Source organism: Brachyistius frenatus, unplaced genomic scaffold (genome assembly GCF_029030835.1).
Source record: "Brachyistius frenatus isolate BFR_SWC_R1_liver_20210118 unplaced genomic scaffold, ASM2903083v1 Contig_34, whole genome shotgun sequence".
Lineage (NCBI taxonomy): Eukaryota > Metazoa > Chordata > Actinopteri > Embiotocidae > Brachyistius > Brachyistius frenatus.
The window spans coordinates 431,590-446,189 of record NW_027210633.1 but is presented as its reverse complement, the minus strand read 5'-3'; the positions used below and the strand labels follow the sequence as shown (position 1 = coordinate 446,189).

Below are 14,600 nucleotides of genomic sequence, written 5' to 3'. Positions count from 1 at the left end.
AGTTGACCCGAGTGGTTGATGAACACGGCTTTTTTCTTTTTTTTTTTAAACGAGAAGAAAAAACAAAATACTTGATGGTACGAGGAAACAACTGAACCCGACTTTGTGCACACAGTGAAGTCTTCCCGGACAGTGGATGAGAACATTAAAGTTGTTTTCTGGTTATAATTTACCTTAGGAGAAGATTTAAATTACATCACAATAGCGATAATGAAAACAGAGAGGGGAAATGTGCTCATTCTTGGGGCAATTTGGCTCCATGTCTGCAGCCATAAACGGCAAGAACTCAGACCCACAACATCGAAACTCAGAAACCAGTTAATCACTGTCAAATGTGGTTTTTATATCCAAGCTTTCCAAAATAGCACAGCGCCCTCCCCTCAGAAGGATATCAGGGGTCAGAGCCGGTAGACAGTGGAGTCTTGTTCAAGGACTTTTAAGCAGGGCAAGTGTTTGTTGTCTCATGCTGTTATTGAGAGAATAGAGTATCTATTAAATTATCACATCTGTCCATATGATATGTTGTTCTTAGCTTTTATAACTTAAGTTAAAAGTTCTATTTCAGTTTTTCCACTAAAATGGCGGAGTTTCTAATTTACTCTTTAAAAAAATAGAAGCGCACAGCAGCTGACAATTTAGACGTGGCTGAAAACTTAATGGAGCTGCCAGCGAGAGGCATTAACAGTTTAAACTGAGCTCTTTTTTTTGCCAACATATGAATGATCGCTTTCATTTCTATAGCTGACAAGAAAATTGCCAAAAAGTCCAGTTGCTTGGGAGACTTTGTGGAAGTACATCCAGGCCTTTTCCTCTTATTGCCAAATAGGAAGTTGTAAAGAAGAGTATACAGAAAGGGAGGTGTAGAGTTACATATGTTGTTTTGGGTCCAATCAGGTCAACTCCTCGGGTTTGAGATCTTTAAAAAAAAAGAACTGTAATGGACTGTGTCAAATTAGTTTCACTTCCAAGACCTCGTGGGGGGGATTATTTTCTTCTTTTTCTCTGTGCACAAGGTCAACAACATTATGGCCAATGCATATCAATTGGAACTGCAGCTAACCATTACTTTTCAAAATGTCAGGAAAATAGTGAAACATTTCTAAAACTGGTAAACAATTAATTCATGATTAAATATGACAAAGAACTTGAGCAAATAGTCCCATTTGAGAAGTTTGAAACGGCAACAATCAGAGTAGTTGTCGATTAATGTTTTTCCTTTTATTTATCAACTAAATGTCAGGTGACTGATCATTTCAGTTCTACTATATAATGTAAGTTTATGTAAATGGTCTGCACTTTATCACCATAGCGGTCTGAAAGCACTTTACACTTTGCCTACTATTCACCCATCCACACACACACACACATTCACATTCACACACCAGTGGCTGCTGAGCTGCCATGCAAGGTGCTTGCCTGCCATCAGGAGAAACTTGGGAGTCCAGTGTTCATGTGGCCATGAGGAGCGAGGGAGCAGACCACTAACCTAATGATAAGTGGGCAACCAGCTCTACTACCTGAGCCACAGCCGTATGATGACAGGGTGACAGTAACCCGATGACCACTGCACATTAAATGACAAAGAAAATCAGCCTGTTTTCTGGGCTGAAGAAAATAACCGGAAAAGAAAGGAGTATCTATGAGACTATGGAGAGATCTGCAGGTTGAAACCAGTAACAGCATGTTTAGACACACTGCACTATGTGGCCTTCAGAAAAAGGCCCAAATGACAGCACTGAAGGACAGAGGCAGTTCTGCACATTTCAGCTCTTCAGAAGGCTGGAGGGCATTCAGAGAAAAGTAAAGTCAACAGTGGGTGTGGCAGACGTTTGGATCAGAGCTTTGCTGAGGCTGATTGGGTGGAAAAGCTCATGTGTAACTTTCATATTACACAGAAGTGATTGGGGAAACAGCAGAGGAAGAAGACACTGAGAAGCATGTCTTCTGGTATTTTCACATCCTCTGCCCCTTTTTTATTTCGTCCACAATAACCAGCAATAAACCGCCTGATATGAAAGACAGGAACTGCGGAGTGAGCAAAACAGTGTTTACAGTTCCAACCAGAAGAAGAATTAACAATGTCTTCCACTTTGCCAGTGAGGCACTTTGGTTATTTCACTTCTGCAAACCTGCTTAACACAGAAGCAGATCGTGGGAGCAGCAAGTTGGCAGTTTCAGAGACCCATTAACACCTCAACACCATTTTAAGAGCCAGAACAAACCCAGTATGAATTCAATTAAGACGAAGCAGGTGCTGTCATTCTGCTGCACGTTGAGAACTTTGTGTCCAACAAGCCTCATACAAGTTCTCACACACGAGGCCAGAACGATATCAGCCATGTCTACATCCTGCTTTACAAATGTCACATTTCAGCTGTCATATGACAGACTGGAAAAAATTAAGACGCCCATGAAATCATTTCACGCACGCACGCACGCACACGCGCACACACGTATAAATAAAAAACATTTAAAACAAAACATTACTTAATATATCAAGATTTTTCTCTCCAGAGTTCAGCAAACTGATTTTGGGAAGATAAAACACATTTAATTGGGTGTGATCCAATTAAGAAGCTTCAAATTACATAAAATCTGATAACAGCTTCATTTTAAAAAAAAATATGTGACTGCAGATTTAACTACACTGCTCAAAAAAATAAAGGGAACACTTAAACAACACAACGTAACTCCAAGTCAATCACACTTCTGGGAAATCAACCTGTCCAGTTAGGAAGCAACACTGATTGTGAACCAATTCCACCTGCTGTTGTGCAAATGGAACAGACAACAGGTGGAAATGAGGCAATTATCAAGACAACCACTATAAAGGAACGGTTCTGCAGGTGGTGACCACAGACCATTTCTCTGTCCTCGTCCTTTCTGGATGATTTTTGGTCACTTTTGCATTTTGCCAGTGTCCTCACCACTAGAGGTAGCATGAGGCGGTGTCTACAACCCACAGAAGCTGCTCAGGTAGTGCAGCTCATCCATGATGACACATCAATGTACGCTGTGGCAAGAAGGTTTGCTGTGTCTGTCAGCACAGTGTCAAGAGCACGGAGGACATACCAGGAGACAGGCCGGTACACCAGGAGACGTGGAGGGGGCCGTAGGAGGACAACAACCCAGCAGCAGGACCGCTATCTGCTCCTTTGTGCAAGGAGGAACAGGAGGAGCACTGCCAGAGCCCTACAAAATGACCTCCAGCAGGCACCAAGATTGGCAGCTTCTCCATTGCCGCCCTGTGCTCTTCACGGATGAGAGCAGGTTCACACTGAGCACATGTGACAGACGTGACAGAGTCTGGAGACGCCGTCTCGGTTTGGCGGTGGGTCAGCGATGGTCTGGGGAGTCATTTCTTTGGAGGGCCGCACAGCCCTCCATGTGCTAGCCAGAGGTACCCTGACTGCCATCAGGTACCGGGATGAGATCCTCAGACCCATTGGAAGACCATATGCTGGTGCAGTGGGCCCTGGGTTCCTTCTGATGCATGACAATGCTCGGCCTCATGTGGCTGGAGTGTGTCAGCAGTTCCTGCATGATGAAGGCATCGATGCTATGGACCGGCCTGCCCGTTCCCCAGACCTGAATCCAATCCAGCACATCTGGGACATCGTGTCTCGTTCCGTCCACCGACGCCACGTCCACCACAGACTGTCCAGGAGTGGACTGGTGCTTTGATCCAGGTCTGGGAGGAGATCCCTCAGGAGAACATCCGTCGTCTCATCAGGAGCATGCCCAGGCGTTGTAGGGAGTGCACACAGGCACATGGAGGCCACACACAACACTGAGACTCATTTTGACTTGTCTTGAGGAATTTCCACAGAAGTTGGATCAGCCTGTGATCTGATTTTTCCACTTTTATTTTGAGTATGATTCTGAATCCAGACCTCCATGGGATAATGATTTTGATTTCCATTGATCATTCTTATGTTATTTTGTTCTCAACACATTCCACTATGTAATGAATGAAGAGTTTCAACTGGAATATTTCATTCATTGAGATCTCGGATGTGTTGTTTAAGTGCTCCCTTTATTTTTTTTAGCAGTGTACATGTCAAGAAATTTAGGTTTGAATAGACTCTTGATATGCATTTGGGGAATGTAAACTGTACAGTGACTCCATAATATTTCATAACATTATTATAGAGCAGTTTTCATAGCATCATTGAAGAATAATCGAACTCACAGGCTCTTTTCCATCCATGGCCTCCATCCACAACTTCCTATCTCCCTCCGAGAGAGCCTGGAAAGTGACTGGTGTGTTTCTATGGAAACAGTAACAAATGCCATTAAAGAGGCAAAAGGTTGCACTTTAATTATGCAGTTAAAAGGATGCACTGTTGCAGCCTCCAAACCGTCGTGAACAGATCGCACACATTTTTCAAGCAAAGCGGGGTGGACAAAATAATGAGAACACCGCAGGAAGAAGTGTATTTGAAGAATTGGATTAAATCCATGTGAGCAATTTGAGATAAATAAGACAGAAATGAAAATCTCTAGTTGCAAATTCTCTCCTGTGGAGGCAACAAAATCTGGTGCCAGATTTGATTTCATAGCTCATATGCTACTAAATCAATTAAATCAAGCAACTGTGCAATGAGTTTAAAGCTCTCTCTGACAACAGTGCTAATCAAGCAACGCGCTAAAAAAAAGTCCACATTTAAATAGATAACCCTGATATCTAAGGTTTGGCAAAGACATGTTAGTGATTTCAAAGCTTTTTCCAATTTGTTTTGAGGCTTTAGGATCAAACAGCAATCTTTTATTCTACGATTTTAATTGTATTTTATGAATATGTGGGGGTTTTTTTGTGTTTCATTTTAACTGTTCTAATGCCATTTAATGTTTTTATTTTATTTTAACATGTTTTTATGTTCTTTAATATCTGGTTTAATATGAAGCACTTAGCATATGTAATTCTCTTACTGTAAAGTTGCATTTCTTGTTTGAAAGGTGCTATACAAATAAGTTTATTATAAGTGGGATAAAAAAAAAAAACTACCTCAGCAATCAAACGTCAGGAATAATCTGGTCTGAGGGATATGTGAGGAATAATCACTGTTCATTTACTTCTTCTAAAAAGGTCAAAGGTCAGAGCTTTAGCATTAGCACTGGGAGCACTTCAGATACATGCAGGCAGGCTTCTGCTCGAGCTCACAGCATCTCCTTCTACACGAGACAGCACTGCCACCTTGAGTTTATCATTATGCGGTTGCTCGGTTCACAATGAGTCGTTCCACATTCAGAGACACATTCTTGCACTTCATGCAAAATTCAAAGGCGTTTTAAACATTTAAAAACACTCCAGTATTTCCACAGATTTCAGAAGACAGACCTTGCTGGGTGACAGTCAGAGCAGCCTACGGCTCGAGCAGCTATTAAAAAGCATCTTGTTCCGAGTGGCCTGGTTATATAAATATGAGCTTGTTGTGTTCCTTCCCCCTGAAATCACCCAGCTTGCCATCTGTTTCCAGGGCCAGCCCATCTCTTATGGGATTGTTTGGGCTACAGTCCATTTAGCCTTCACACCCTGTCCTTGTAAACCACCTGTTCAACCTCGCCGCCTCAACCTGTTTATCCCACAGGGCTTTGTCCTGTTGCCTCATCTGGCAGTTAGTTTGCACGAACCTCTCATTCGTCTCCACGTCAAAGCAAAAGCGCTTGTCTATGGACTCCGTTTTCCGGCGGATGCAGGACTTCAGTGTCAGCTGCGTCGGGCCCTGCAGGGAAAAGAAAGAAAGTTGGAAAGTGGTCAGACAGAAAACTAATAGGATATAAACTAAAGTATATAACAGATTTATTTTCAGTGAAGCACCTGTTTAGTTGTCGGCTTCTGTTCACAAGGTACCATGACCAGCAGTCGCCCCTCCTTGTGATACTTACAGTAATATTTGACCCATGTCACACCCAAAGCCCCTGGTGGGGAAAAGACACATAGGATGAGCCTCATCAGATTTGGTAACAGGGGGGATTCAAACCAGCCTATAAAAGGAAACAGGATTCTCGTGAACTTACACTTCTCCTGACAGTTCAGATATCCCTCCACCGTCAGGGAGCTGTGCATTTTATAGATCTGAGATGGGTGTTTCATTCTTTTCATCAGTTCCTCCAACTCCTCGCAAGTGCTCTCATAGTGGTTTCTCGTCTGCAGGTAAAACCCGAGAGCACCTTAGAAAACATCCGATTAAAGGATATTAAATCTTTCATTATCTGTAACAGCACTTACGTTCTGCAGGCTGAGCTGCAGTTCTTGCTTGTAAGGCATGAAGTCCTTAGTCATCTCCACTGTCAGGTTGTTGAGTGTGACAATGCTGTGGAGAAAGGCCAGCACCTGTCCGACCAAAGCATGGGTTACATACTTAAGACTGAGTCAAAACAAAAGAGACGATGCCATAAGAGAGTACTGTATGTTTTCTCACTGCCTTGCTACATGAGTGTGGCAGCAGAGAGGCAGAGTGGGAGGCCACCGGCAGCACTCACCGGCTCCACCACGTCAAACTTCTTCCTGTCCTGCACCTGATGGATCTGGTACACGTACTCCACTGACGATTCGCAGAAGTTCACCCGCTCTTTGTCTAGAAGTTCATCTGCCTGTAGTGTGTATATATATATATATATTTTTTTTTTTAAAGTAAGGTAAAGGGAATTTTTAGACTGACTCTCTCGGTTGTAAATTTGACTCCACAAATGGTGCAAAATACTCGCTGTACTTCACCCGACCTCTTGAAGTTGACTCTCTTTCTTCTTGGCAGACAGATTCAGGTGTTTGTCTAACTGAGAGTAATATTTTTCACTCTCCTTCTCGAACTTCTTCCTCTTCTCCTGCAAGACGGATGAGGTCAAGATGAAAGATTATGGGACCATTAAATCAAGAAAACTGTAGTTTCAGTGCCCTCTAATGCAAATCATGAGCTGTTCTTTTTGGGGGACACCTGGGAGACTATGTATTACTTATATTAATCGCTTAATTGGTATATCTGCTCTGGAATTTTCTGTTCCTTATCAACTTTCATTTTCATATAGCTCATACAAATATTATCTACAGTAAGATAATATCACCTAATATACCAGACGTGCTAATTTATCAGTAAAGATCAGGCTAATGAGGGATAATTATACTTCAGGGGGGTGCAGCTAAAAAAATTGAATAATTCATTTGGATTAAAGAAAAGACAACAACACACAGAGTACATGACGTGTTGGCAAGTGTGCCGAGGTGGTCTAAAATAGCTCGCTAAGAATATTGACTAAAAGTTAGGATTTATCAGTTTGAGTGCATTTTATCAAGAAAAATGCCAAAACTTTCTAATTCAAGCTTTTTAAAATGCTCTTAAACATATTTTCTGGTTCCTTTAGTGCAGCATGAAAATAAAATTAATATCATCTGGTTGTGGACTGTTGGTCGGGACAAAACAAGACATTTTAGGTTGCATATTGAGCTGGTCAACATTATTCAACCTTTCACAGATCAAACAGCAGTAAATAAACTGTTAGTTCTATAAAATAATAGACATCACATCGTCACAGCTTAACAAGCTCTGATCAGATGGTGGGAATTGGCACTTTCTTGCACTTTATGTCCATTATCAATTTTCTAAATAATGCTATTTATCATATTTGTGATACATCATGAAGTCAGATTATATGTTGTCATGGGTGTTTCTTATTGCTGATACTAGATGAATGTTTCACATACACACTGAGATTTGGGGAAGTATCTCATAACATCCTGTTTGGTCTGTGTTCGCACTACAGCTGTGGGAGTTTTATATATTTGTCATAATTTGATTGTCCAGTACTGACGAAGAAGTGACTACTCTACATTTCTCTCACAGAGCAGCGGGATCCATAAAAACACTCACTTTAGTTACTCCTATTTGCTCCTTTCTGAACTTCTCCAAAGGCTTGATGAGCAGATCGGAAGCATTCTGAACCTGGACAAAGAAAACAGATTTCAAATGAACACGCACTGTGTTTATAGATTAAACAATAATCGAAGTTTATAAGTCAGCTTTTTGAGTTTGAACACGCAAATATTTGGGCTGAAGCCTAATGTACATGTTCTCCAGATTGGGATCCGGAAAACCCAGTCTAACAGGAATTGCTCCTCCTATTGTCACGGCTTGATCGATGACACATAAGGGCGGATGACCTCCTGCAGCTTCTGATTGAGTACTCTGCTTTGTATTACTCACAGTGAAGTGAAGTGTAATAAATAGCAACAGGCCAATATTTAAAAACGGTGTAAAAATGTATGAACGTTTGGGCAATATGCAACCATTGACACAAAAAGGGGAAGAAGAAAACTAGAAAGGGAACCGATACCAAAATAATTACCAACATTGCTCTTCACAGTTCCACATGAGGCCACACATTTACACAATCAGCATCTGTGTGTGCATGTGCGTGCGTGTATGGATGCGTCTCATCAGAACTAATGAACATATGTGAATTAACACCTACAGATGGCATTGCAATAACATTTTGAACCAGAATGTGCCAAAGGTTTCCTTCCATGTAGTCTTTAGTGCAGGATGTGTTAAATTGGTTTCAAATATCCAATGAGGGTTCAGATAAGATGCAGAGTCAGCATGGAGGAAGCCGATAACCCACCAGCATCATCCTGTCGTGCTCCACTTCCTGCATAAGTCCGGCAAACTCCTGGAATGACTGAGCTGAGGAAGAAAACACTAGAGTTGATGAGTAAATAAAGACTTTGCACATTGTTTTCTCGCCTGTCTGACGTGTTTGGACAGAACCCCCCCCCCCCTCCAAAAAAAAAAAAAGAAAGAAAGAAAGCAACACAACATAATAGCGCTCCAGCCTTTACAAACATTCACAAGCATAGATTTAATTTTTCTTAACTTGCTTGTCATTGAGATCTTAGGCCAAAGTTTTTCCAAACCATTTTGTTCCTTAATTCCTCACACTCAAGTTGTGTGGAATTAACAGTCGGCAGCCAAAAATGTTCCTCTCTACTCAGGTCAAGTAGGGCAAGTGTTTTTGTAAACTCTATTATATAATACTTTCATTTCAGGATAAAAAAAAAAAAAATCCAGCATGTCTGACTCCTCCTGTACTCAGACAGTTTAAAACCTCTGGTATACAACATGAAATGTTCTGCAAGTAAATAGTATAGTAAATATAAAGTGTGTGTGTTTAGCAGTGTGTCTGTGTGATCTCACCGATGTTAATCTCATCATCTGTCAGGGAGTCGCCGATGAAGTCGAACTGAAACACGCTGAGAGTCTGGGAGAACTTCTGCACAGCCAAAGAGTAGCCTATTAAAACACAAGATTTACACCTTTATATAAAACATCTGAACATCAGCACTGTGATATACATTTATTTTTCATTCTTTAAATTCAAACATCATATTGAATTACAGTGCTTGATTATTACAACTGTGCATTTCTTTGGTAGGAAAGTGTAAAGTCTGAGACACCATTGGCAGGATGCAGCAGTGGAGCAGCAGCCAGTATGTGGTTGATATTATCCCAAGCTATGTCTGGATTTTATTATCAAAACAAAACTGAGTCTGTCAGATCAATACTGCGCAGCTTTTAGCTCGAGGAGCTTGGCAGTCTCATATTCTAAATCCCTCTTTTTGCAATGGAACATCTTACAGTTATTTTGTGGGTTATTTTACATTAACCAGTTCAGCTTTTTGTTTATTTATTTTTTTACTTCAGATTTAACAGTAAAAAAGAAAAAGAAAAAAAAAAGGGCGTATTCATAGCGTGAGTGTTCTGATAATCGCAGATTAAACTGGGATTTTTCTGGGAGCAGTCTATCCTGGCAACAATAAGCACTCGTGACCCCTGACTATTATTTGGACTAAACTATAGGACCCTTACCGCTCTGCAGCACTACTACACCACCTACAATGACACTTTCTGTTCTGGAGGTGAAAAGCTTGTCATTCACATGTTGGAGAGTCCAAACAAACCCAACAGTGTTCCCACTAAGTGGGTGCCAACACTCAGCCAAATATACACATCTGCAGCAGTGGGAGCTGTCACAGGCCTGGCAGCAGACAAATGACAACATGAAGCGAAAAGGCAGTAAAATGTAACACACGAATGCGGCGGTTTTGCATTTTGGGGACAAATAAACTTGGTTATCCTTCACATCTGCTTCAGATCCACGGCCTGTCAAAGCACCCAGGGGAGCAGTGCACTCTAGCACCTCCCTGAACGTGCCTCTCCCACCCACATTGATCCTGCAGGCCCTCAAAAAAGGCCCCACTGATTCTGCTCCTCATTACTCCAACAACTGTATATGCAGAAAAGGGGACTTTTTCTGTAATTAAAAAAATAGAGGTAAGATGTCAGCAATGCTCACCCTTGATTGCATTGATTACACCGTTTCCGTCTTTGATTACTTCTTTGAGAAATTTGCTTGTCCTATCCAGCTCCAGTTCATAACACTTGAGAGTCTCTCTGAAGTCGGGACTGTCCAGATAGCAATCACTGAACTCCAGAGGAGGGTGTCCCATCTTGCTTCAAACAATAGAAACACTGAATCGGTGTAAGAGTCACGCTGCCCACGCTCGTCTACCGCACACTGTTCATTTTATGCTCAGCTGAGGCGACTCAACACGCTCATCTGACCAGAGGACCACAAACCATGGTGTCCAGGGGAGCCTGCTGCAGCCGCCGCTGGTCGATCAAGTGTAGCGCGTACCGAAGACGCACGGTTTAGACTCACTTCCTTCCCTTTTCCGCGTCGGACGCGCTATTTACGCTCGAATTTAATTGTATCCCGGCTGTCTTTGCCACTTTTTCCTGTTTGAAGCGTCGTGATGAGATGAGCGGCTAAATCCCCTTTGGACGCGTTCCATTCCGAAATGTCACACTTTCATGAAACCTGTTTCCTTCCTTCTCTTTGATTTAATATCCGCTATTAATCTCCAAGGTTAAAAGCGCAAACCTAAAACCTGTAAATACGAGTCAGTCCGTATATATTTTTATAATAGAGACATTATAAACATGTTTAAGTCCCACATCTTTACTAGGAGCGTAAGACAAAGCGCAATGGGACGGAACCAGCTGGCTCAGCCTCACAAAAAACACTTCCCATTTCCACACCCAGAAGGTTCTTAAAGGGGCTGCTGCACGGAAGGAGGAAGGAACTGAGCTATGAATATAGGTAGGTAAGTAGATAGATAGATAGATCGATAGATAGATAGATCGATAGATAGATCGATAGATAGATAGATCGATAGATAGATAGATAGATAGATAGATAGATAGATAGATAGATAGATAGAGAGAGAGATATTGTTTCATATGTGTATACTGTACATACATGTTCTCTTTCTGCCTGATTGCACTTCTAGTTAGATGCCAGCTAAATTTCTTTGTTTGTAGTTGTCCAGTGACCATAAAGTTGAGTCTAATCTAATCTAAGAGGCAGGTTTTTGATGTGATGGCCGAAATAGATCCTGGTCAGAAATTACTCCGACATCAGTAAGGCTCTTAACCCTCAACAGCTCCAGTGGTCCTCAGATCAGACTCTGGGTTACTATGAGCAGTTTCTACCGTGACTGTGGACCTCCATGAATAAATAAAGCAAACGTTGCAAATATTTTCATTAATCTGTTAAGAATTTGTCTGTGTTCTAATCAGCTCATGATGCTGGACAGAGACACCCAGTGTGAAAAGCCTGAACCATGTGATTGCTGCACAGAGACAGGTCACACCTGCATGTGACTGGTTGTGTACAATCTGACCTGTCTTTGTTGCACATGCAGCTTCACCACACTTAGCTCGCACTGAAGTCTTCCTTACAGCTCACAACGATGGCAATCCTGCAAAAATGTTTCAACAAACATGATGTAAACATCAACTACTGTAAAACTATGACATTTAAGAAACAAAACAATGATAAGCAGTGGTGGGAAAAATACTATTAAAGTACATTGCTTAACTCACAGTTGTGTCTCAGTAGGAACATCAAATATCTAAATATGTGTAATCGGTAGAAAACAATTTTGTAACTATTCTTATATCTGTTTCTTGGTCATTTTTCGGAACATTTCATCTTTCCAGCTATGTAACGATGTAGCTAGCTCGAATATGATGATGTATTGATTTTCAAAACAAATGTTGTGAGGATGTAACTTTAGACTCTGTATTTTCTGACTTTTTGTTCCAAACCATACACTTTCTCCAATCAGTTAATAGACAGAATAATTAGCAGATTAAAGAACCATTATAAAATTGTTCAGCATTCACTACATTTACCATAAATAAACCTGAAGTACATTTACCTGATTATATTTACATAAGTAACCTTTTCAGTGTGGCCTTTTACTTGTAAAGGAATAATTTTACAGTGTGGATCTGAATACTTCCTCCAACCTTGCTCATAGTAAGAAACATCTTTACTGCTGTTATTTTGCTTCTGCAGAGTCAGAGAATTGTTACTGAGATGTTGCAGTAATTGTTAGTGGCCTCCAGATGTCATACTAAACTGAAGCAGGGGACGACAGTGAGCCTACACACACACACACACACACACACACACACACACACACACACACACACACACACACACACACACACACACACATTTTTAAATATTCTTGTTAAATTCAGCAGTTGCATTAAAAGTATACTGAATGAGTCAAACAGTTTTTCACTTCATGAACATGCTTAGGGCTCACTGATACAACATATTTACATCCAGGGACTTCATTGATTTATCAGAAAAAGATTCATGTGCAGCTCGACATATCCCGCCATTACAATTAAAAAGTCAGATTACGTTTACAAAGACAACAAGGAGTGTTTGAGATGTTACAGGGGCAGGGGATATAATAAAATATCCTTGCCTTGCAGGGGGACATGTTGTTATCACTCTTACAGGTAGCAGCAACAATTAAATCAACAACACAGTAGAAGAGTTACAACTATTCATAATGTGTGCAGCTGATTCAGAGCTGTTCAGTCAGAATGCATCAAACAGTGTGAACAGTGGTGTGCAGGGTACCTAACTTGGGGACAAAAAGTAGAGCCTGATGTAAAATTTGATTAGAGTCGAGGTGTGTGTTGGTATGTGTCGTCTTCCTGAGTGTGTTACCAGATGTTTGGCCCCACAGAGTGATAAATGCAGGCACTAATAGAAAGGCCATATGAGTCAGACAAACGCACTGATAGCTATGCTGATATTTAACAAACGTGACAAAACAGGACAATAATGATGACAAAAATATACAATGAGTGATTCAATAATTTGTTAGTCACATTTCAGATGTTGAACTCAGATTATAGTATAATACAGTGTATGGGGGTGAAAGGGTGTGACATTAAGATGCTCCCATAACACAAACATGATGACACCTTCTATGAAGAGCAGATTATTTTACCCAACAGTCTCCGATCTGAATTAAATTTCATTATTCTCGCCCTCTTATGTACTGAATGAAGATTTCCACATTGTGATGGTCTTTTTGCAGATCCTTTCAAGACTGTTGATACAGTTGTTCATAAGAATTTCTTCAAATCAAGTCCTCAGACAGTTTCAAAAGGTGACTTACATGGAACATCACTAGGAAGCCTGGTATTTACTCTATACATAAATTATATGTATTTTCAACTAAATATTGCAATGTCTATTTTTATGCTGATGAAATCATCTTGACTGAACACTGAATCAGGCCTTCTCTGTAGGCCTCAGTCTGTTTTTTATGACCTTCAGAGCTGTTTTATAGATTTAAAACCTAATCTAAACTCCAAATAGATCATAGCATTTCACAAATTCATGGAGATTTGATGTTCTTACGTCAATCTTTGCTCTTAACCCTCCCGTTGTCCTTGGGTCAAAATGACCCGCAGCTGTGTTCAACCAAGTTCTATTTTATTTTGATATTTTTTTGGGATCATTGGTGACAAGGAGGCTGTGAAGAAACCCTCACAGCCTCCTATACAAATAAAAATATAAAAATAAAATAAAATAGAACTTGGTTGAACACAGCTGCGGGTCATTTTGACCCAAGGACAACGGGAGGGTTGAAACAGTTGGTTTTGGTTTGTTTCTGTAGATTTTAATGTGAAAACAGTAAAGTTGTGCAGCTGCATGAAACCTCGGTGCTACAAGGATTGGGCTGAAGACATTATTCAAACTAAAATAATGGCAGTTTATCCCACTTAGCAGAAATACGTCAACCTGCGCACGGCCTTAGTGAGTACATACTGTAGTGACCACAATCATTTGCTGGTTGACTGAGAGGTTAAACAGTCGGCGGGCAGCAACAATGTAGATGTAAAGGTTGTGTGGAAAAGCTCGATGAGAGACTGATTATTACAATAATAAAGCTTTGTCCTCTTATCTTTAGCTTTTGTGGCTCATTCTTTGTTTTAGACCTTTATGTTTTACTCCATATTACGTCAAAAACATCCCCCTCTTCCTCTGCTGAAACACAGCACAATAAGGACCCGAGGACAGACTGCAGTCCCCACACAGATTCTTCAGCTGGGCAGAAATTAAAACGTTTGATCAGAACTCTGAAGCTGTTTGTTTGGCCGGGGTAAAAGAGGCTATTGTATGCAAATTCTTTGCACAGAAGCATATGACCTCGCCAGTGCAGG

At 40.9% G+C, this 14,600-nt stretch overlaps 1 protein-coding gene across 2 annotated transcripts in view; it reads right to left on the bottom strand.

Moving 5' to 3' along the window:
• The window catches only part of ophn1 (oligophrenin 1), a 29,617-nt gene extending 18,626 nt beyond the window's left edge, over positions 1-10,991 (bottom strand). For both annotated transcript variants that reach the window (XM_069700521.1, XM_069700522.1), the window contains exons 1-11: positions 10,351-10,991; positions 9,192-9,287; positions 8,620-8,681; positions 7,869-7,940; positions 6,727-6,828; positions 6,487-6,597; positions 6,233-6,337; positions 6,022-6,151; positions 5,822-5,922; positions 5,635-5,726; positions 4,193-4,271 (exon numbers count right to left, since the gene is read on the bottom strand). In XM_069700521.1, the coding sequence (XP_069556622.1) occupies positions 4,193-4,271; positions 5,635-5,726; positions 5,822-5,922; positions 6,022-6,151; positions 6,233-6,337; positions 6,487-6,597; positions 6,727-6,828; positions 7,869-7,940; positions 8,620-8,681; positions 9,192-9,287; positions 10,351-10,504 (1,104 nt within the window). In that variant the 5' untranslated portion in view covers positions 10,505-10,991. The remainder of the gene's footprint in view (positions 1-4,192; positions 4,272-5,634; positions 5,727-5,821; positions 5,923-6,021; positions 6,152-6,232; positions 6,338-6,486; positions 6,598-6,726; positions 6,829-7,868; positions 7,941-8,619; positions 8,682-9,191; positions 9,288-10,350) is intronic.
• Between the last annotated feature and the right edge of the window lie 3,609 nt (positions 10,992-14,600).